The sequence below is a fragment of the Podarcis filfolensis genome (assembly GCF_964270895.1).
Source record: "Podarcis filfolensis genome assembly, chromosome: 11".
Taxonomy (NCBI): Eukaryota; Metazoa; Chordata; class Lepidosauria; order Squamata; family Lacertidae; genus Podarcis; species Podarcis filfolensis.
In genome coordinates this window covers 40,818,304-40,842,941 of record NC_139613.1, presented here as the reverse complement: position 1 = coordinate 40,842,941, position 24,638 = coordinate 40,818,304, and the positions used below count along the sequence as shown (strand labels likewise).

The following is a 24,638-nucleotide window of genomic DNA, read 5'->3' as shown; positions in this document are numbered from 1 at the left end:
ATGCATATTTCTTGTTGATAGAGACTCTTTGCCCTTGACAACTGTCTGACAGGTTCAATGGGCACAGCTTTCTATGGTACAGAGAGACACCAACATTTAACTTTGTTGTTTCTTAAAATCTAAACTCTCTCTCCAAAAAGAAATTTGAGTTCTCCTACAAGTTTAATGGAAAGCAACTAAATGGTACAAACTTGTTCCTATGCAGAGGAACACCCTAAAATAAACCATTATTTGCTAACTATTAATCAGTTCTTTATTACCCCATTCACAATACTAAAACACACATGCTGTTTCTTCTTTTCCTACTTATTAAGAGTGCCCTATTCCTCCATTCTCACTAAGAGCACGTTGGCTTATTCTATTTTTGTGACCAACTGATCTCGTTATAGGCAATTTTCCTCTTTATAAATAGTGCCTTTATTTATTTTGAAAAAAAAACCAACAGCAGGAAGGTCCATAAGAGTGCTGCGTAAGTAACTCTAAAAGGTTTTTGTGGGGGGCTTCAGTTCCTTTCAGTTTCTTTCTTCCCCTATGACAATTCATGAGCTGCTAACACAAGTAGTAAGGTAAAGGTAAAGGGACCCCTGACCATTAGGTCCAGTCGTGACCGACTCTGGGGTTGCGGCGCTCGTCTCGCTTTATTAGCCGACGGAGCCGGCGTACAGCTTCCAGGTCATGTGTCCAGCATGACTAAGCCGCTTCTGGTGAACCAGAAATGCCGTTTACCTTCCCGCCGGAGCGTTACCTATTTATCTACTTGCACTTTTGATGTGCTTTCGAACTGCTAGGTTGGCAGGAGCAGGGACCGAGCAACAGGAGCTCACCCCGTCACAGGGATTCGAACCGCCGACCTTCTGATCGGCAAGCCCAAGGCTCTGTGGTTTAACCCACAGCGCCACCTGTGTAGTAGGTTCAAGAATAAAAGTCTGAAAAATCCATTGCTAATTTCCTACTCATTTCTATTTACTTTTATTCTATGTATGCTCTCATTTAGTTAAAGTTTATCTAATCAGGATAAATTACAAGGAAATCTACTACAAAGCTCTAGCCACAAAGCCATAGTGTTATGGCTATACTTGCATTTAATCAGTTTATTTAAAAGATAAATGTACCCTATTTTTCAGGTGATAATCTCCTAGAGCTGCTAATGTTAAAATGTTGATTTATTTATTTTTTAAATCCAATAGTATCACATAAAAACAGAACAGGAACAATCAAAGATAAAAACTATACATGGTATCTACATCAAAGATTTGGGCACACCTACCAAACATCTAGGGTCCAAACAAATATAAAGCACATCAGAGCCAGTGTCTGCTGAGACAGCCTGGGGATAGCATTTTATAGTCCGGGTATAACAACTGAAAAGGCCCTATTGTGCTCCTAAACTGCCTCACCTCCAAAGATAAACTACAGAAGGCCCTCGGAGGCAGATTATAGTAGCCAAGGAGGCTTGTGTGGAAGCAGCTCGTATGGAAGTTTAAAATATGGTAATTATTAGAGATGTTTAATTATTTTGATGAAGCGTTCCCTTAAGGGAAAGAGGTGATATCTAATTGCAGTGGAGTAGCGGTGTGTGTGCATGCGCGCTAGGGGGCATAGTCCGGGGGCAATTTTTTGAGGGGGTGCAACCAGGCAACCCCACGATAGGCTCCCTCCTTGAGGGAAGCAGTGCCCGGGCCCAGCCTTTGGGAATGGGGTAGCAGGGGCTCCTTCTCCTTAGGACCGCCCTTGGGTTGGCCAAGAGGGAGGGGAGGGTACAGTCGCCAGCTGGCTGCAGCTCCACTCGTAAACCAGGTCTGACCCAGACACTTCACCGCCCCTCTCCTCTGCTGGGCTCTGGTGCTTGAGTGCACCCCCAGGTGTGCCCTGCCCCCCAGTGTGGTCCCCGCCCTAGGCAGCGACAAGAGACGCGGTTTAATTGCGGTGTCCTAGTTTTTGAGAGAAAGGGAAATCTTAAAATATCTTCTTGCAAATATTTGTACATCTCCTTTATATTTTCAGACATCACACAGCATATTTTTGGACCAAAACTGTTAGCAACAGTATTTGCTTACCATAGTTTAAAGCCTCTGGAGCAGTCCATTTGATGGGAATCTGTTTTAATCCTGAAGATGAATATACTCCATCATCTTCTTGACGAGACATTCCAAAGTCGCTAATTTTCAGGACATTGTTTTCGCCTACAAGGCAGTTCCTTGCAGCAAGGTCCCTGTGTGGAAAAAGAAGCAGCTTTCATAAATACAATACAAAACAATAATGTACTTTTATATTCAAAACCCAAATCTGCTGGAGCAAGAATGTTTCCTCCCATCCATTCTGTTCTGGGGGGAAACTTCATCCACCACTGGGAATGTAAGATCACAAAGCATAATGGCTCCTGGAAAATAAAATATTTTTACTGAAATAGTAAAATAAGTGCATGCAAGGCAACAGAGCACTGTGACCATGCTGCCCTGGAGGGTTATTATTTCCAGCAGAGTGCAGACCAGTAAATGAGATTTGATGTGGGGAGATAGCATAGCTTGAAGTCACAGTCTTGTTCTCAGAACTGCGAAGGGTAGAGAAGAGGCAGGGGAATCATATATGATTTAGGCTCACACATGCTCCCCATCATACCAACTGATTGCCAATGAGAAACAAACTCCAAAGCCCAACCCATCCCCCCTGCAATAGTCCCAATGTGATTTAAAGATGGTGTCCTTAGCCTCTCCTTAAGACTTTATGAGTTTTGGTAAAGCATAGCCTTACCCGCCCCCCGCCCAAAAGGCTAGAGCCATGGAAAGAACAAAAATTAACCATTTATTAGCAAATAGCTCACAAAGTATTTTAAATGAATTTGTTTCAACAAATAATACTTGTCAGTTCAAGTCCATTCAATACCAAGTTGAGTCTATATAAATTGATGGATTTCCTTCTCAGTCACTTTACCCCCACAACAATTCTTAGGTGGTACCTTAGGCTGAGAGATAGTGACTGGGTTCAAGGTAATCCAATGAGCTTCACAGCTGCGTGGAGAATTGAACCCAGACTTGCTGGTTTAACAGCAGGATGGAAACACAGGGAGACTATAACCCATATCTCCAAGTAAAACAAACAGACATGAAAAGTCGCCTTGGCTCAATTCAATGGGCTTGCCTACTTGCAAGAGCAAGAAATCAATCGTTTCAATAACAAGCACAATACTGACACCAATTCTGCACCTTGCTAGTCACACATGAATTGCATTTCACCTTCTTCCAGGAGCTGAAAGGACTTGCTTCTTCTTCCATTATAATAACAAACAGTGCTATTTTTCGAGAAAAAGAGGTGCTGGAACTCACCATGAATGCCTCTCTTGTTCTCTTATAGTGGTAATGGCATCTACCTGAGAGGTGCCGGAACTGAGTTCCAGTGAGTTCTGGCTGGAAAAAAGCCCTGATCACAACCCTGCTCTTTAGTGATAGAACATTGGCACAAAGTTACGCAGCGAGCTTCATGGCTGACTAGGGGTATAAAAATTTAAAAAAAATTACTTTGATATCTGTTTTCCTAGCTTATAAGATCTCTCTATGAGCCAATTAGAGTGACAGATAAGAGGAAACTCTATATTCTGATGTATATTATAGTTGTATTTTTAGTGGCAGCATATAATATATACGTGCGTGAAATTTCTCTGTAAATTTATTACTATAGTCTGCCATCACCCTTAGGTCATCTCTATAAGCAGCATAGACATTTACCAAGGTCTGTTTTATTTTACTTTTTCCTTGTGTGAGCATACTTAACTCTTCACATGTTCATGCAAATAACTGATAGCTGAATGTGTGACAGAGAAGAAAGAGAAAACAAACAGAATGTTGTGGCACTTAGCAGCACCATTATTTAGTTAATTATTTCTAAAACGTGTATTCTGTCTTTTGGTGGCCAACTGGCATTCCCAGGGAGCCTTACAAAAGAGTAAGAAGAAACATATTGCAAAATAAATAATACCTCACAGGATAAAAACCCAATCTAGTGAAAACTCGCAACAGCTTAAAAGAATTAAAAACTTGCTCCTTGGATTTGTGGCCAGGTCTGCAGTCGAAGTATTTTCACATCAGAGCCTCACAAGCTCAAATCCTTTATCATTTCAAGGCTGCTCTCACAGTTTCAAATGCCTTTGAGTACTGTGCTAGTGAAAAGTGAACTAAAATTTAAAAATGAAGGCAAAAAGGCTCAGTATAAAGCCATCCTGCAATAGCGAGACTCTTTTCGGCCCACTCTTAAAGGTATTATAAAAGAGCTTATATTTCCATTTGTTTATGAGCACAGCTGTCCAAAGGAAAAATAACATTAAACTATTTTGAACACAGGCATTTAATGTAGAGAATTACAGTTGTAGCATTAGTAGTCATTCCTGAGAAAAGGATTTATGAAGAGTTTGTCATTTGCTTTTAGCACAGACAGATAATTTGCTAGCAGGCAGGTTGCTATGCATAAGTAATGAATTGTGTCTTTGAGGATTATTAAGATTTCTTTAAGGATTATTAAGATTATAAATTATACAGGCTTTTAAATGGAATGTTATTTATATGCAAGCTGGGTACAAGCCACAGACCTATTTCTGTTGTGCTTTCTTGGGTGTAAAACTGATGTTGTTCTACTGAAAGGCAATAAGAGTCATACTGGTTTAAGTATTGGCACGAAATTACCATCAGGGCAACAGATATGCACATTTTGAATAAATGAATTATTGAATATTAGAATGAAATATCGTGGTTACTACGGATTTGCAAATCACTCACTCAAAGGAAGACTTCTTGACAAACCCAACAACCAGAAAAAGCAGACACAAGAATGTGAAAATTGCAGTCTCTGTGCAAAATCACCATGCATGCATGACAATATCCATACTGAGTGACTGCCCCTCTCAAATGACTGTATAACGTGTATACAAGTTCCACTTCAAGGAGGGATGATGGGCAGTAGAGAATCTATACCATCCAAGGCAAGTTCTCAAAGCACTGTCAGTGGCATTAACCTATTTGGGCAAAAGTAGGACATGCCGGATAGGGATGCGGGTGGCACTGTGGGTTAAACCACAGAGCCTAGGACTTGCCGATCAGAAGGTCGGTGGTTCGAATCCCCGCGACGGGGTGAGCTCCCATTGCTCAGTCCCTGCTCCTGCCAACCTAGCAGTTCAAAAGCATGTCAAAGTGCAAGTAGAAAAATAGGTACCGCTCCGGCGGGAAGGTAAACAGCGTTTCCATGCGCTGCTCTGGTTCGCCAGAAGCGGCTCAGTCATGCTGGCCACATGACCCGGAAGCTGTACGCCAGCTACCTTGGCCAATAAAGCGAGATGAGCTCCGCAACCCCAGAGTCGGCCACGACTGGACTTAATGGTCAGGGGTACCTATACCTTTACCTTACTCCTTGTGTTAGCAGCTAATGAATTGTCATAGGAGAAGTTAGAAACTGAAATTGCCCCCCACAAAAACCTTTTAGAGTTACTTACGCAGCACTCTTATGGACCTTCCTACTGTTGTTTTTTTCAATATAAATAAGGGCACTATTTATAAAGAGGAAAATTGCATATAACGAGATCAGTTGGTCACAAAAATAGAATAAGCCAAAGTGCTCTAAGTGCTCTAAGCCTAGTGGTCAGGGGTCCCTTTACCTTTTAGGACATGCCGGCAATAATAGCAACAGGTTGCATCATGGGCTGTGAATCTGCATGGATGCTCACATTGCCTAGACTGGGACATATTGAGGCAGGAAGTATATTTTTCCATGGTCAATTTCCACAGTTCCCAGGAAAGAGGGATTGGGGGGTGACACACTCCGAGAACTGTAGCTCTGTGGAGGGGATTGGGCTCTCTCAACAGCTCTCAACACCTTTAACAAGTTACAATTCCCAAAATTTGTGGGGAGGTGCTATGGAGTGTTTAAGTGGCATAAGAGGGCTTAAAATGTCAGGTGTGGATGTGGCCCCAGTCTGGTGTGGTGGTTAGAGTGTTGGACTAAGACTGGGGAGACAAAGGTTCAAATCCCTGCTCAGCTATGCAGCTCTCTCAGTCTCAGCTAACCTCACAGGGTTGTTGTGAGGTTAAAATCATAGAACTGTAGAGTTGGAAGAGTCCTGGGGTGTCATCGAGTCCAACACACTGCAATGTAGGAATCTTTCTGCCCAATACAGGACTCGAACCCACAACCCCGAGATCAAGAGTCTCATGCTCTATGGACTGAGCTATGTGGGGGACAGAGAACTGTGAATGTCACACTGAACTCCTTGGATAAGACAGACTAAAAATGTAGCCAAATAAATCATTTTTTTAATGACTAATAGATAATGCAGTTAGACTAATAATGTCAGTAAAGTATTCAAAAATATATTCTTATACATTGGCAGACCTGATAAGAATGAGGCAGTCGCTTGGGAGAATATATCCTAGCAGTTATTTTCAAGTTGTTTTGATGGATTTTGTATCACTCCCATTTCAATCTATAATGTGATTTTCTTTGTTTTTACACACAAACACACACGGTGTGATATCACTGCTGACTTCACAATAAATTTCTTCTGCCCTTATGATTGTTTCAATGTGCTGGATCGAAACATGAGACTATGTTATGAATAAAGACCTTTTTCCTATAATTCATTTATGTCTTGAAACAAAGGTCTGCAATTCAATTTCTTTTCTGTCTCAACATATTTCTTTTCTGCAGTTTAAAAAACATGCCTTAGCTTTGTCCAATTTCAATAATTCAGCACTGTGTTTGATAAGATTTTATTTTTAGCTGTATTATATGAAGATCCAATCTCAGATATGGCATATTTCCTTCCCTGTGGTGATGCAAGCTGAGGACTTTGTTTACCTGGCAAGTTCATAACCAGACAGTCCTTGATTCTAAAGTCTTGAATACTCATTAGCACTTATTTCATGTTTAGGTTCACGATCCATGTCTGCTATTCATGAAATGTTGCTTCATATGCCAAACCGCTGATGATGCATACTGATCTGAGAAGACCACTTGATTAAGTACTCTTAGCAATAAGTTCATTATATAACTTCCTACTTGCAAAATGGGGGGGGGGTGTTTGTCATCCTTTTTGTGAAAATCTCCGAACGATATTCTGAGCGATCTTTTCTCTGTATAGCATTTCTGGTCAAACCAAGGGGAGCGATTAGAGGGGGTAACAGATGCAGGGTTGGCTATTGTACCACAGAAGTCTATTACTTGGGAGTAAGCTGTTATTACTACCTTAATAGAATGTGAGTTAGTAACGGTTGCTCTCAAATGTAACATTTTGTCAGAGTCCAGGAATTTGGCAATCAGCCCTTCAAATTGCGGGGACCATCTAATCCTTTCCAGAATACTATGAGAAGCCTGATCTGAGTTACCAGGCTTCAAGGTCTTTTTCGCTGGGTTGCATTGTATAGTCAGAAGTAAGGGGGAGTGGTCACTTTCTGTACGGAGTCCAATAGGAAAGAAGTTAACATCAGAGTGTAGATTTAGAGAAAAGGATACAATAATCAACTACACTATGACCCCTTGATGAGATAAAAGTGAACTTACCGTCACCAGGAAAGTTTTCAGTCCGTTTAAGATAACTACTTTATGGGCAATACAAAATTCCATAAGTTTTAACCCCGCTCTGTTAGTTAATCTAGCCTTAGAGGAGCAGGGAACAGACAGTGGGGTAGGTATTGTATCTATTCCTTCAAAGCCCAATTGGGATACAGTATTTTGGTTGTTGGCCCCAATTCATGCATTTAAATCACCCAAAATAATAAATTGGGCAGGTGGAATTTTTTGTATACCGTGATCATAACATCTGACAACATGTCCCAAGTAGCAGTTAGAATTTCGTGGATTAAGTATTCCACTGCTTGAAGCTCCATACAATAAGAAATGAGATATTCAAATTATAAACTACCACTTTTTTTGATAGGCAAAAGTGGTGCCAGTTGGTAATACTCAATTATAATCTATTCTACAGCCTACGTTGTAGTGGTTCCGGTCCTATTTGGATGGACATTTTCAGAGGATGATGCTTGGGGAATGTTCTTTAGCTCCTTGGAGTCTTCAATGTAGGGTTCTTCAAGGTTCTATTTTGCCCCCTATGCTGTTTAACATCTACATGAAACCACTAAGTGGGGTTATCCAGAGGTTTCCAGTACGTTGTCAGCAATATGTTGACGACACACAGCTCTGCTTGTCCTTTACATCTGCAGGTGTGACAGTGGATATGGTGGACCATTGTCTCGCCTCGGTAATGGACTGGATGAGACCTAACAAACTGAAACTTAATCCAGATAAAACTGAGGCACTTTTAGTGGGTGGTTTCCTAGACTGGATGGCTAGGAAGTTGTCTGCTCTTGATGGGGTTACACTTCATCTGAAGGAGCAGGTACACAGTTCAGGGATACTTCCGGATCCTTTGCATAGACAGCAGTAGTTAGGCTATCCCTGTCCTGATACGGGTGGAAGGCAGTCTGCACCACTGAGGTCACCTGAGCCTCAAGCGACAGCAAAGCAGTCGGTAGCAATGGTGTTCACTGGGGCAAGATGGTTTGAGTTTATTATACAGATTTTGGCCGGACTACACTGGCTGCCAATTAGTTTCCAGGTCCAATTCAAAGTGCTATTTTTGACATATACAGCTTGGAACAGCTTAGGACTACAATGCCTCCGTGATCATCCTCTGAGGCCCCTCTTCGTGTGCCTCCTCCCTGAGAGGTCCAGAGGGTGGCAACACAAAAATGGGCCTTTTCTGCAGTGGCTCCCCACTTGTAGAATGCTCTCCCCAGGGAGCCTCGTCCAGCATCTTCCTTACATAACTATAGGCACCAGGCAAAAACATTCTTCTGCTCCCAAGCCTTTGGCTAATTAAGCAAGCTACGGACTTTTAAACTGTGTGGGAGGTTATTGTTTTTGCTTGTTATTATGGTATGGTTTTGTTTTTTTAAAAAAATTGTAAACCACCCTGTGATCTTCAGATGAAGGGCAGTATAGAAATGTAATAAATCGTCATCGCCATCATCTGAGGGCACGACATTGTGTAAAGAGAGAGTAAAAACTCACCCCAAAATGATTCTTTTCTCCCTATTGCTATGTACAAGACAGCCCTTTATGCCAAGGTTCAAAATTTTGTGCTCAGTCTTTTGTTTTGTTCCCAAGTACACTGAAAAATCACTGCCATTCATATAGAAAATCCAAACATTAGCTTAACACTGCTTACTGTTTTGGTAAAAACTGAATGGAAAGTCTGTTCCAGTGACAAAACAAACAATCATTTTGCCAACACGATCCCTTTGTTAGAGAAGGTCAGATATTCAGTTTAATATCAAGAGGGAAAAATGGCTATCAGCACTCACATTCTCAAAAAGTGAGAACAATGTGTTTTCATTCAAAGGTGATTTCCACCTAAGGTGAAGCATTTTTAGAGTCCCACTCTGAGTCTACTATATTGTGATAACATGAAAGTTTTAACATCTGCCAGAATGCAATTTGGAAAAGTATGAAGGTCAAAGGAGCTTGATGAAAGCACCTAAAAAGAGCTCACAGACTCAAAACAATCCTAACATAAGTTGGTCATTGTATCCTTTTTCTATCTCAACGATGTGTGATGGCAGGGATAAAATAGCAAAGTTAGCTGTAATAGTTGGGCTTGCTGCAGTTGCAAAAGATTACTGCACATTGGGAGGCATGAGTAACCGGAGTAAGAGAAGCCCCCTAATGAAAAAAGGCCCTAAATTGCAAGCGTTTCGAATGTCCTTATGATTTTTACCACAATGCTGGCAAAAAATATCTTTGAACACTTTTATTGCATCCTGATTAGGCTTGAGTTGGTGTGATGAGAATCTTCTTTTAGAAGGCTACTACAGATTTTAAAGAACAAATTCTACACCCAAGAGTGATAAAGTATTGTGCAGATGGTGGGAAGGTTAATGGAAGCATTACAAAAATTAATCAATACCATGAAAGACTAAGTTCCAAATCACAATCCAAGTCCAGCCTCAGTTCAGAACATGAAAAGATAGGGATCAGGGTTATATAGAAATAGGTTAATCAAATAGATGCAGTATTGACAACTTGGGTAGAACATCTTATTTCATGGAAACAAATATAATAGCTGGGGTGGTTCTCTACAAGAAAAAAAACAAAAAACTTTGCAAATGCTTTGTAGAACAGCTGCTAGTCACTAGCATACAACATAGCTAATGGTACTACCTATCATTTTATCACTTAAACAGCTGCTTGAAGATGCTCCAAGTTCATTATTTCACATAAACCACTCCTCTTCTAAGAAGCTCAGAGCAGAGGAGATGCAAAAGTAAGCCATTCTGTGTACCTTAGGTTCAGCAGTGAAATTCCAGAATGCTGTTTGAGACCATTTTCCAGGCCAGCCTTCACCACCTCAGTGCTTTACAGCTGATTTGGACTACTACAACCAGCAGCATGGGGCTGTTGGAAGCTGTAGTTGAAAACATGATGAAGGCTGTTCTAGGCTGTAGAAACGAAGGGGAAACTCAAGGAAGGAAGAACAAACTATAGGAAATTCCACATTAATGAAACAATTTGAAGGTATAGCTTTGCTAAGATTAACCGTACATGGAAAACATCTTTGGGTAGGAAACTTATGGAGTGAAAGGGAACTATGTTATATAAGAGTCAAAGAACTGTATAAGTTGGAAGAGGCCCCAAGGGTCATTGCTACAATGCAAGAATCTCAGCTAAAGCACCCCTGGCAGATGACCATCCAACCTTTGCTTAAAAACCTCCCCCTCTCCTTTACCTCTCCCTCTGTCCCTGCCTCCCGCTTCTGATTCCTTCCCTCAATACCCTTGTGGTTGTTTTCATAAGATGTGGGATACCTCCATCTTTCTGGCCCTGGAAGCAGGCCTCTCCTTCCCTGTTGGCTGTCCCTAGGCAGAGCCAGAGCAAGAGGCTGCCTGGGCTTGGCCCATCTCCTTCCGTGCTTGCTGGGGCCACAATTCTGGAGCCCCCTCGGTGAGTCTATGCAGACTCCAAAGGAGGTGGCTCTGCCAGTGAGGGATGGTATTGGTATCCACACCCCCAGTCAGGTGTGTCCCCTCCCAACTCCATCACAGCCAGGGTCCAAAACATTTGCATCCCTGACCCAAATCTCAGTGTTAGTATCTTCCCCATATGCCCTCTCCTTGTGGTGCCCAGGGGCCTGGGCTCTGATCCTGCCCCATGGTGGGTGGTGACCTGGCCTTTAGGGTGGACCCTAGGGTAGACCTCAGCACTGGAAATGTGAGAGTTTTGTTTTCATACTAGAAAGTGGATGATGTTGATTTATAGTGTCGCAAATGGGGAGACTATGTACAATACAATTTCAATTAGAGTATGCCGTACTGCAGCAAAGAAGAACAAAGGAAAATGTATTTTCTTAAAACGTTCTATTTCTAGGTATGCTCATCACGCTGCTAACAAACATTATTCCCATTTCATTTCTATTTTTCGGTTAGGACAAAACATGCCTAATCTGCCATAGTACTTTGAAACATTAATTCCTTTGGTGTCCTGTTGGCCCATTTTTTAAAATGTTAGCTTATTAGGAACATTTGTCTGGAAGAATCATAGTTATGCCAACATTTTGGCTAGAAATCAGAGTATGCTTTATAAAGACTAAGCAGCCTTTGTTATTTGAATGCAGAAAACATTGTTCAAGTCAATATGTTTGGGTAAGAACTCTTCACCCAGTCTGCAACTCTGCAAAGCATTCTTTCAATAGCTTGTCTTGCTGTACTAATATGAACTGGTTAACTTTGATGTTTATACACAAATGTGTTGGTTGCTGTTTTATAAAAGATATCAAAAGGAACGAGCTAATTAATTCTTACAGGTTAGGCTTAACTTGCCAATATATATCCTACCTACAAGATCAATAATGGCTAAATGTGGTCTTCCACATCTGAACCCACAGATTCTTTTGCATATCAAAAATTACGTTGGTCTCCTTAAGACAGAAGTGGTTGGATCCAGACTTTAAATAAGCAGAGTTCCACTAATGGGGCATTCCCACAGGCACTTTGGGGGGGGGGGTGACTGGGTGGGTGGAAGACAAATTTTTCAGATACCTCCTTCTCCTTGTACTCCACCAGCTGCTCCCAGAAAGTTAGGGGACAGTCCAGGGCAGCAAGGGAGACTGCACTACACTGCACTCCCTGCAAATGGAAGGAGCCTTCTGTTTGTGGAAAGGCATGTTTGGTACCTATCAATATTAACCTTTTCCAAAATTAAAATTTGAAGCCTATTATTGCTAAAGAAACTAGGTATCAACTCAGCCAATGAAAGAGTCAGAAGAAGGGAAAACATGCTGATGCTTCGAAAAAATTGAAGAGGATTTTTAAAATATTGCAAGAAAGCAACTATTCATGATAAGATACCCCAAGGCCAGGGTAAAAGACAAATTACCCTGGATATAAATTAAAATTTAAGAAAACTCTAACATATGCAACGCGGTTCATCAATTGGTCAATCTTCTTAGAAATGTAGTTTAATCTCCTTCATGGGAGACTAGCCCACTTCTGATCTCTTTCCATCCAAGTATAAACCTGCAAGCAGTGGCGTAGCGTGGGGGGTGCCAAGGGTGCCGGCCGCACCGGGCGCAACATCTGGGGGGGGCGCGAGTCCAGAGGGCCCAGCCGCGTCGTGCCCTCGGCCCGCCCCTATTGTCAGAGCGGCTGGCCAGCCTCCGCCTGCTCCTACCTTGCCCACCCGAGGACTGCGGCAGCGCCCGCCCCCGTGGCCACCTACCCTCGCCTCGCCCATTGGCTTGCCTCCCTCGGCCCCGCCTCTCTCCGATGGCCGCGGGGGTGTCCTGCTCGGCGCCGGCGCCTTTTTTCAGGAGGTAGGGAGGCTGGACGGGGAGGTGGGGTCGGAAGCGGGCAGAGAAGGAGGGGAGCTCGTAGCCAAAAGGGCTGCGCCGGCCGGCAAAGGGCCGGGGAAAGTTTGGAGAGGAGAAACGCATCGTCATGATTTCCCGGTGGAAGCGGCAGGATTAGGGATGGCGAAGCGTAATTACGCACGAATTTCGCTGGGTGAGAGCTTCGGGGATCGATCGGCGGAAATGGGAATCAATTGGAATATGAGAAAGAGAGAGAGAGAGGGACCATCATTCATAGGCATAGATTTGTAGGGTTAGGGGGCGCAAATTACTTGCCTTGCCCCGGGTTAGGGGGCGCAAATTACTTGCCTTGCCCCAGGTGCTGACAACCCACGCTACGCCGCTGCCTGCAAGGGAAATATGATCCCTAGCCTCACATACTTTCTAACCAGTGCAATTCCCTGAACAGCAACTGTAAATATTTGGGAATGAGTATGTTACTCTAGAGCAAACAAAATAACCATAGTCTAGACTTCATATCCAATATTTGCTATCCCACAACTTGGCTTACAGGAGAAGGATTACAACATTCTCTTCATATCTTTCAATCACATTTCCTTGTTATTTTCGCCCCTCTAGCAAGACAGGCTGCTTTATTTCTCTCTTGATAAGTTCATTCTAAAACCATCAGCTTCTTTGAGGTCAATAATAAGTGTTCTCATCCTAGGAGACTAATTGTTCAACAGGGTGAAATGCACATTTTATGCAGCCAATCAATATTATACCTTTTAACATAAGCATTTCTTTCTAATTCCCAATTTGTTCTCTTTTTGTAGATTATTTCTTCATCAGCACCGCATCATGCTGCGTGACACAAGCACAGTGCAAGCTTTCATTCAAACAAAGGAATTTGGGCTAGAGTGTGTATTTAACACACAAGCACAGCCCTCTATTCTAAATAAATGTTTTGCATAAGTGTTAATCTGTTTATGCAAAGAGTATGCACAAGGAAAAGCACTGCTCCACATGCAGGTGCTTATCTTTGGATCCCAGCCATGGTGTCAGGCTGAGAAGCACTCGGCATGTAATTTGAAAGCCAGGTAATGCACTGAAACTGAACAGACACCTGCAGGAGCAGACAGGGTGGGAAGACATATGGGCAAAGTAGATACAAGGTAAGGAGGCAGGCAGGATCTGCAGTCATAGCTATAGAGTTGAGAATTGCTCAGACCAAACAGTCAGATGAAGATTCTGGGGATTTATTGGCTAAGCTCAAACCGCATTGGCCAATTACATCACCGGGAAAACTGCTGAGTCAGCCTGGGCATGTAAAAATAAAAGGCTGCAATATTCCATTTGATCGCACCTCAAAGCAACAAACAGCAGTTACAGGTATAGAAACTCCCTCACCTGATAAACTGCCACAGTAATGCCAGGAAGGAGTCAGAATATTGTTGCAAGAATTTTGGGCTCCAAATCCCAAAGTTAAGAGTAGATAAAGATAATGTTTTCTTTCAGAGAAATTATTAACTGATACAACATCTCATTGCCACCATGGAATTGAGGCACTTGTAACCTTTTGGACAAAAAACAACAACCCCAAAGCTAATATTTTGATGTCCTCATTTCCTTCAAGCAGGTTAAATAGAAATTCTAGTACAGAATAGTTTTCTGTACAGAAAATTAAGCCACAGGAGGTGGCACCTGAGAGGAAGAGCTGACAATGTCTTCATCACAGTTGTAACGAAAAGGACATTAAGTATGAAAATGCAGAAAATAATTAATTCTCCAAAATGGCTAAATGTCAAACAGAGAAATGTAAAGGTTAATTTTCCTAAGGAAATACACTGGCAGATAACACAAACCTTTTCCAGTTCTAACACATTTATCTTATGAGGGAACAACCAAAAGGAAACAAAACCCACGAATTAATTTAATTGATTGAAATTATCAGATACAAGCCTTTCCCAAGCTTAGTTAATGTATATTCACCCTGTTTTTAGACAATGAAAAATAAAGAAGGAACACTGGAAAGATTTGTTAAAGAGTAGCATTACAGGGATAGGACCATTCATAAACGACTATCAAAGTCTGGGGTCAATAAAGTATTCAATAAGATTTACTTCAATTCTATTTAGCAGATTAGTGAGCTAACACAGAAGTATTCTCAGACAGACCCTCTTGGAAGCTTTTTGAAAGAAGATTATTGAGTGAGGTATGAAAGAGTGTCATCACAAGTGGTATACACAACCAAAATATCAATTCAGAAATTACCTTTGCTGGACTGAATGGCATCAAAATGTCTTTGATTAGAGAGGATGGAATGTGAAGAACTGAAGAACTGAACATGAACTACATCCCCTTTATTTATTAACTAACTAATTCAAGTTGTCTTTTAGGGTAGAAGAAACAAATAGAATTCCTGCTCATTGTTTAAGACAGACTATGATTATTTTATAAAACAGGAAATGTTCAGTTAGTTTGGTTGGTTTCCCAAAATCTACAATTATATTTTCAGTAGAAACCTCAATTACTAACTAACTAACTAATTAACTAACTAATTATATATACCATCTGAAGATCACAGGGCAGTTAACAGTATAAAAACACAAAAGATGGAACATAACAACAACAAATACCCCTGACATATTTAAAACACCAGATTGTTTAATTAGGCAAGAGGAATGTTTTCACCTGGCACCTAGACATACATAATGACAGTGCCAATGAACCTCACTGGGGAAAACATTTCACAAAAGGGGAAGCCACCACAGCGAAGGCCCATTCTCATGTTGCCATCCTCCAGAACTCTTGCGGACAGGACACACAAAAAAGTTCTCAGATGAATGCAGGGTCTGGGTTGGTCCATATGGGAAGAGGTGGTCCTTGAGGTACTGTGGTCCTGAGCTGTTTAAGACTTTATAGGTCAAACTAGCACTTTAAATTGGGGCCAGAAACTAATTGGCAAGGCAGTGCAGTAGGGCCAGAATAAGCATTATATGCTCAAACCAGCTTGTCCTGATGAACAACCTGACCACTGAATTCTGCACCAGCTGAAGTTTCCAAACCATCTTCAGAGGCAGCCCCACTGCCTTAAAGTATCCCTGGGTGTGCAAGAGTAACAGCTGTGTTGAAATACCTGAAAAGCCAAATTCCCTTCTGAAATAGTTTAAGAAGATAGTGCTAAGGTATGCCAGGATAAAGCGGGTAAGCAACCCTTGGGGTAATGGGACCACAACTAAAAGGGAGCATCAGTGTGGGAGAAAGTGATGCAACAAAAACAGAAATGTACCACTTTGTCACAAATCCACTGATGGGGATGGGGGAGAATGCCTCAGCACTATGGTTGGAACGAGGTTTTTTTAAATAAGACCTTACAGTGCTAAGTCAAGCTATTAAAAAAAATCAAATAACAGCTTTGTGAAATCGAAGAGTCTAGACAAAATGTCTCATAATAGATTCTCTTCCATGAGCCGCGACATTTATAATAATGCAAAGGAAGTAAATCTTCTATCACACACCTAGAGACTCTATCCATCTCTTGTTCTCTGACCTTTAAAATGTGATTATATATAGAAATATATCTCATTATTCAGACCCACTTTAGTCATTCTGATAAACATTTTGAACAGGAGTGAAAGAAAATAATACGCATAGGCAAGCATTCACCTTTACTTGAACTGTGCGCTTGTCTTTAGTCTAAGAAACTATCATCCCTAAGGCAAAATGCAGTGTAATTATTTTGTATATAAGTAATCATCCTGCATCAGTAACAATTATCTTGAAATATGGTGTCAACCTGCCATCGAGGCCCCTGCCATGAATACAAACCACACACCGAGTCCATTATTTCTATAAGATACAAATATCAATCTTTTAAAACAAGCTAGTGTGAAAGGAATGTTTATGTCTAATCAATTCCATGTTTGCCCTTACTTCTGGCAGCTTGATCCAATGGGTCTGCTTAAGCTGCCACAACTTAAAAACTGTGGTTTGTGCAATATTAGACGGGCTGGGGCTGGGGGTTTCTCCCTCCCCCTCCCCCAACACAGATTAACTGGTGCTCAAAAAATGACTGCAAGCCCCATGTAATATGTACTTCAAGGTGAAAATCAAGTGCTAAAAGGCGGCTGCTTTGCAGAGTTTGTGCCTTAAGTGGGTGGAGTTGAGAGGGGAATGATTGCAGCCGCAAAGAACTAATGAGAAATTTATTCTATGAATCTTGCCTTAAAAAAAAAAGGATTTCTACATTGGGAAGAAGATTCATGAGACCTCATATTGTATGTAGTCAAAGAGGACCTGGGGACCTTATTGCTCTCCCAAGATACCATGGGAAGAGCATGAGGGTCTAAAGCCGTGGTTCCCAACATGGGGCACATGCCCCACAGGGGGACAATTTGATTTTTAATGAGGACAATTCCAATTCAAGAATGAGTTACTAACAGTGAATGGCCTTTTAGGCTTCCTCCTCATGAATAAGAGTTCACTTTTTGAATAATAAGAATTATATGTAACGGGGGGGGGGGCCAATCAGGATTTTAGATATGCTTAGGTGGGTTGGGAACCACTGGTCTAAAGTATTGTGGGCTCTCACAAGAAGGCGCTGTAGGCAAAGTTGATATAAGACTCCAAAAGAACTGAATGAAATATGCAGATTAATATATTATAGGTAGCCATGCATTTCCCTGGTATAGACATTTTTTGCCAGGAGGTTGATGCAGAGGGGATTCCAGGGATAGAGACCATAAGTACCCTGTCTCTCCCATCATTACATCATGCCTATTGTCCATATGCTCATAGCTGTGCCATGACTTAAGAGCAGGTCACAGTGGACCAACTAAATCAGGCCTGATCCCTGCAGTACAAGTAGTGTTGGGATTGGGTCCACGAGCAACCACAAGTTCGCTTCCTATTAACTAAACTTTCTCTGAATTCAGTTTAATAAATCTGAGTTTGACAATATGGGAATAGTTACTACTGCACTTAGTCTGAAAAATAAAATATGATTTAACAATGCACATTGTTACATAATGCACGATGGCAAGTAATATTTTTTTTAAAGTTATATTTATGTACCCAACATGTTTTCATTCAGCCATGGATCTACATTATGGCTCTTCTGCAGCCAAAGGGGTTTTTAATGACTCAAATTGCAAATATGATAATAGCAAATCTGCCTGTTCATGCAATTTATGTACGAAATGATTCCCTATATTCAAAGGAGAAGGAAGGGGAGGGGAGGGGAAATATTACTCTAGAGAATTAAAATTGCTCATTAATGATCAGATGTTATTCTGCTACCTCAATGTCTTAAATGGTGGGGAACTAAGCACTACTGGAACTGAAAACTCCATCACATAAAATTTACATAAATAAAGGGCGGGGGGAGACAAAGAGAGAGTTGAGGTAGAAGGGAAGGAGAGCAAGAAATTAAGTGGTATGTTTAGTTTATTGAGAGGCAAAACAAATGCTTTTCTTCAAAGTTATGTTAAACTGCATCTTAAAAATGAATCTGCCCTGGCAACTTATTATAACACAACTCTTTCTCCAAGACATAAAAAAGGCCACAATATTGCAATGTCAATGTGATGAATAACTATGGATCCATAACAAATGAAATGAAACAGGATAATGTTCACCTGTCTGTGACCCTTGGTGGATAACACTGCTGTCAAAATAACACTCTATGTAATGTGCTTCAAAGCACAAGAGACAGCTTGAAAACTAATAACTCAAATAAAAAATGCCCAAGAGCACCGTGGAATCTTCCACATACTCTGGTTCAACTCCAGTTATGTCTTGAAGGCCTGTCTGTAGTTTTGAAGGTGTGTGAGTGAGACCCCAGAAGTCTTTGGGGAAATATAAGCAATCTAGACATGATCTCCTGTGCTATGTCTGTACTGGGTAAATGTGAGTAGAGAAGCCAGGTAATCTGCAGTCTGTAAAGATCAGGGATATATTTATTATATTTCACTCTTTAGGTACACAAAGATGCCCAGAATCATCAATGAACTGGTAACTGTACTAAAAAGCTGTAATCGTTTTCAAAACTTGGGAGCAAAATGTGCACTAGGAAGTGACTCTAGATGGAGCTATCTATTGTACCAAAAAACCAACAACATTATCTGAATCCTTTCTAACTTGGAAGACATTCTTCTTGCACTGTGTGCTCAAAACAGAACACACAGTCCTTCAAATAAAACTGACGTATACTGCATCAACTACCCATTCTAGGTACACGTAGATTGCATGTATGTAAATAAGGTGGAACCTCAAGTTGTAGATGTAATCCGTCCTGGAGACACGCCTGCAACTCGAAGTGTTCGCATCCAGAAGTGCCGCGTCTGTGAACACGGCGCGATTTAGCACTTCTGCACATGCTCAAAACGTGATTTAGCGCTTCTGCGCATGTGGCGAAAACCGGAAGTAACTGTCCGGTACTTCCAGGTTGCCGCGGGATGCAAATTGAAAAGACGTAACCTGAAGCGGACGCAACATGAGGTATGACTGTAAAGACTGGGAGCATCTTCACAAATGAGGACAGTTACCTTGCTTATCAGTTATATTAGCAATCTCCCATTAATTATATTAATTCCATTTGGGATTAACTGAAGATATGAGCTCCTCAAATCATTTTCTAAAATATTATTTGCACCTCTGTCTTGATGACTGTATGAATATGCTTCAACTTGCCCAGAAATCATGGTTTCAGCCTAGCAGCCTTTCTCTCCATTTCTATATATACACATAAGTGTGTGTCTGGAGGAAAGGCACTTTGAATAAAGAGGGCATCCTTGAAGGGCTTGCTTTAGTCTGCTGCAGCAAAAAAAAATAAAAATAAAAATAAATGGGGGGGGGGGATCTTTTGGCACCTTCAGACTAAAAGGTGGTATTTGGCATCACCATTTGGTATCCTGCCTCAAAATACTGCCCCACCAACATATCAGAAGTTCTGCAGATAGCATGAAAAGAAGCCCATCTCCCTCACCCTCACCCTCCACTCCCTACCCCTTGCCCTCAAACTCCACCCCACATCTCTATTCCAAACCCACCCGCTATCCTCCAACTATCTCCTGTTCCTAAAAGACCTCAAGTCTCTGTAAAAAAAGAAGAAGAAAGGTGTTGTGCACAATGTAGCAGGCGGTGAAATAAGAAAACGCTCACCAGTCCATGCAGAGAAGTGGATGGCCAGTGCTGTTAGCTAATGTTGCTGCTCCTCTTCTATGTGGCCATGGGTGCACAAGCATGATGTCGCCTTTGTGCCAGCCTGCATGGCATGACTGAGCATGTGCGGCCAATTTCCTGTGTATACCTGTTGGGCTCTCAGTTCCACCTCCCTATGCTGCACACTGTGAGGAAATGCATGGCAGCTGACAGGCAGCACTGCACTCGACCCAGGTGACTCCTTCAGTGGACCAACTCAGAGACAGGAAGTGGGCATGGGCTAACCAGGCAGCAGAAGTGGCAAGCACCAGGGGGAAAGCACACCCACCCACCCATCTTCTGAGGGTGATGCCAGGGTCCACAAGATCTGTGGCTAGAGGTACTACTGCTGTCAATTAAAGCACCAACTATTTTAAATGTGATTTTTGTGGATGAAAGCTACCTACTTCATTTGACTGGCGTTTTCACAAACAAAAAAAGGGACCAGCGTCCTGAACAACAGAACAAGAACAAATCTTCTATTCATTTGAATCTATGGTTGTGGCAGTCTAAGAAATGAATTAGGGTGCTAATGTGAATCTGAAAACTATCATGAATACCTATTATTTGGGGGTGGGTGGGTTAATTTTTATAAACAGTTCCAGAATATTTTGTGGAAGGGCTGTTTATTGTTCATAGTCAGAAGATCAGTAGCTCACAGCATAGAGCACATGCTTTTTTAAAATTTTTATTCCAATCTTTTAATTTTTTAAAATTTATTTTATGTTGTTTCGACTACGGCAGACCAACACGGCTACCTACCTGTAATTAAAATTCCATGTCAAACATCAAATTACAGAAGTCTTTGCAGGGAGGGTCAATTATGAACAAAACAACAAGAACCTTCTAGAATGCAGCAAATAGTATAGGATTCTCTTTTTAGGAAAGAAGGTTTAAGTTGCCCTAGGAACTGCAGAACTGAAGGGAGGCACATTCTGCAATATACTTCCCAGAAAAAAAAAATCATGGAAAGGGTAAGTCGAGACTGACCCCAACTATAGGTTATAAAAGACACAGTTGTGTGTGTGGGGGGGTGTGCTTTCTCCCTCTTTACCAGAAAACGCCACCTCCGCCAGTGGTACCAAACAGAGGCACACTTTGGCCGCATTCACTGGCCAGAGGATTGCTGTGTTGTAGGTTTTGTTGTTGTTTTGCAGTCTTGAAGATCAATCATTTGAAAGGGAGGCTACAAACAAATAAAATCCAATTGTCTGCCATATTCAGGTCTGAGCACTGGTGTTTCTCAAGAGAAACAATGAACAACTTTACTTGAGGCAGGGTTTTAATTTATTAAGTCAATGACCCACAGTCTCTTACCATACGTTAAACTATGTTCTTAAGAAAGCATTTCACGTGAAGCACAGCTTGTCCTCACTGACAAAGAAATATGCAAATTATATATTCAATTCAGATGCCATACTAAACTAAATTTATGAGCCTGAGTTCTGAAGGATGCATAATAAAAGCAGATAATCAACAATAATAAACAATGGGTTGCTTGATGTATGTACCTATGGTTTATGTTCTAAACTATGGTCAGCACAAAGTATGATTTGGTGTGCTGTCACAACTGTGCTATACATATTTATTATTCCACAACTGAACCCAGCCATCCATTTATGTTACTACTTAAATATTCACACACTTGTTTAGATATTCGACTGATCAAACTGTAAGGCAGAACATCTGAATTGATCTTACCTGTGTATACAGTTTTTGGATTCGAGATACGCCATCCCAGCAGCAACATCTAATGAAAATTTCACAAGCTGCTTGGTTTTTAGCTCATCCTTCTTCTTTCTTAAAAAGGAGAGGAAATCACCTCCTAGAGAAAGAGACAGATGGACAATGAGACATGACAGGGATGATATTCCCATTTATCTCTCATTAGCAATGCCTGGCTGAACAGAAGGTATTACACTTCAGCTGTGTTTTTCAACCAATTTGTCTGAGGCTAGGGTAAAAAACAACCTGAAAATGCAAAGAGCATATTATTGCCAATATACAGCTTCCTTAAACTGCCCTAAATATTACTCTGCCAGAAGGCTAAAATGGCACATTGTACAGCAACACTTCAGAAGCGGTATATCTGGGTAGAATGTTTGATCTCAAATCTCCTGTACATAAATACAATGTATAACTTGAAAAGGAGAGTGCTATTTGCTGGGGATGATGAAAAAGAGGTGCGGTCAACACCTGGTCACTTAAACGAAAATATGGCAGGGTGGGTGGGAAAGGTTGGATCCAGAGTTGCATTTAGTAGAGTTCTACTGGTGTTGGGGAAACCGAGTGGGATATTATTTTTGCCAATTCTTCCTTCTTCACTATAGTCCCCCACAATCTTCTCCAGGGTGTTGGGGACAAGGTGTTCTTGAAAAGCATGAGAGCTGGTGCTGGGAGGTTGCGGGAGGAAGGGGACATTGGCAAAATGCTATTTTTTCCCTTCCTCCAAAGAGGAGCCTCTATTGAATCCCTGATCCCTCTTCTCTCAGAGGGGCAAGTCTGGATGCATCCTATGAATGTGACAATAGGCTATTTTGCATAAGGGGTGGTTTCATAATGTGTAATAATTAGGAAGCCTGGGAACACAGGAAGCTGCCTTATACAGAGTCGGCCTTTGGTTCACCTAGGACAGGGCTGTCCAACAGGTCGATCATGATCTACCAGTTCCTCAACAACTTTGGGTCTTTCTCCCCAGAAAAAGCTCAACAACTTTAGTCAATCCAATGGGTAGATCACTTCCAGTTTGTTTGTTTTTTATAGTGGGAGTAGATCACAGTCTCTTGGAAGCTGGACTTCCCTGATCTAGATCAAGGTTTCAAGCAGGAATCTTTCCTAGCAATGTTTGGAGATGGCAGGGATTGACTAGGATCTTTTGCATGCAAACTGTGTGCAGTGTGACATGCACTGGCCCTTTACAGGATAAACCCCACCCACCAAAGCCCCATACAACTTGCTTTGTTTCCTTAAGTGGTCTTTGTTTCTTAAATAGCAGCCTGCCAAGGCTCCTTGCAAACATGTCTGGATATAGAAGGGATTCTCAAAAGCAGTTTGTGATAGGGTATTGAGGCTGTTCAAAGAAAAATGTCAAAAATCCCACTGGGTGTGCTCAAACCCTACAGGGTCTCTGAAGTAGTTCTTTGGATCCTAGCCAGGGTATCCACTTGCATTTTTATACTGCTCCACCCCAAAGGCTCACTTAGAACTGAGCGAGCAAAGCAGAGACAAGGATAACCCCAAAAGACTGAATGAACATTATCTTGAAGAACCAAGTTCATAATGTAACTCATAACTTAACAGGCAGTCGTAAAAATAACGGCACAGACTTTCACATCTTAAAGCACACAGGCTGTTGTTTGTGATACCAGCCCAGCCGTTATTCTATTCGACGCTTGATTAATTTCAGTGAATCTCTGTCGGCTGAGTTTCGTAGTTTTACACAGAAGCATTCCAATTCCAGATCAGATTTCGGGTGTACTTACATTACAAGAAATAAAGTATGAAATTATTAAGAGATGGGTTTATTAACAGCAGACTCAATCTTCTAATGCTATAGCCCTCAGATAAGCTGCCGTATTTGTGAGAGGGATTAGCATCTTAATTGACAATTCCTGAGTTTGTGTTGTGTTTTTTCTTTCTTTTACCATGTCTTCCAAGGTTCTGGGCTTCTTTAGATAGAAGGACTCAAGAGGTGATGGCTTAATTGCATGTTCTTTTATTAAAGCTTTATAGAGAAACAAGCCAGCCTGCTTAACCCTCTGATTGTTCGCTCACCTATATTGTCTTCTGACAACAGCATGTTTTCCATTTTTTCCTCTGGTAATAGTGTTTTCACAACTCTGAATCATACTTTACTCAAATCTTAACACATTATGGCATTTCATAAAAGCCTGAGAGTAGGTGAATAAAATTCAAACTGTCATGGCATGAGTCAAACCTATCCCCCCCAAAAAAAAAGACTCTTATACAGAACCTTCAGTGCATAATTATGATGCACTAAAAAGATATGAAAAGAATTGTTTTATAGCTACACAAGCTACATCTACATAAAACATTACGTGCTTCAGCAGCTGTAAACATTGTGAGAGGCAAACCCCCTAAAAAGGAGGCATTTGTGGGGTTATGAGATTGTAAGACAGCTGACGGCCAAATGGCATTTGTTGTTTTTTGATGGTAGTGTAGAGAAATGGTCTTCTTCAGAAGTATCAACAACACTACCCACAAGAGTTTCCTCACCTAGTGATAATGTGGCACAGGACCATGTAAATAGCTTCTGCTAATAAATACAGTTAACAAATCTCACTTTTGTGCTGTAAGATGTTCAAGGAAGACCGTTACTAGCTTTAGCGTCTGCTGAATGGGCAAGCACAGCAGGTTTAACGCTGCCAGCCTTCATGTCATATTTGCAAACATCTGTGTAATGCAGAGTGGGTCTGCCAACAGGCCTAGTACCTGAAGCCAGCTACCTGTAGGCCCATCCTTTGGGATCCTGCCATCTTCCATTCTGTGGACATGACCAAGCCCGTGTAGACATCATTGAGACAGAAGTGTACGAACATGCTGGGGATGTGGGCTTGGAAGAGCACATCTTTAAGATTCTGCCCTGCCATGTGAT

General features: G+C 41.5%; 1 protein-coding gene across 2 annotated transcripts in view; it reads right to left on the bottom strand.

The window, feature by feature from the left end:
• FER (FER tyrosine kinase) overlaps positions 1-24,638 on the bottom strand; it is a 154,088-nt gene that overhangs the window by 16,914 nt on the left and 112,536 nt on the right. For both annotated transcript variants that reach the window (XM_083576786.1, XM_083576787.1), the window contains exons 17-18: positions 21,725-21,848; positions 2,058-2,212 (exon numbers count right to left, since the gene is read on the bottom strand). In XM_083576786.1, coding sequence (XP_083432912.1) covers positions 2,058-2,212; positions 21,725-21,848 — 279 coding nt within the window. The remainder of the gene's footprint in view (positions 1-2,057; positions 2,213-21,724; positions 21,849-24,638) is intronic.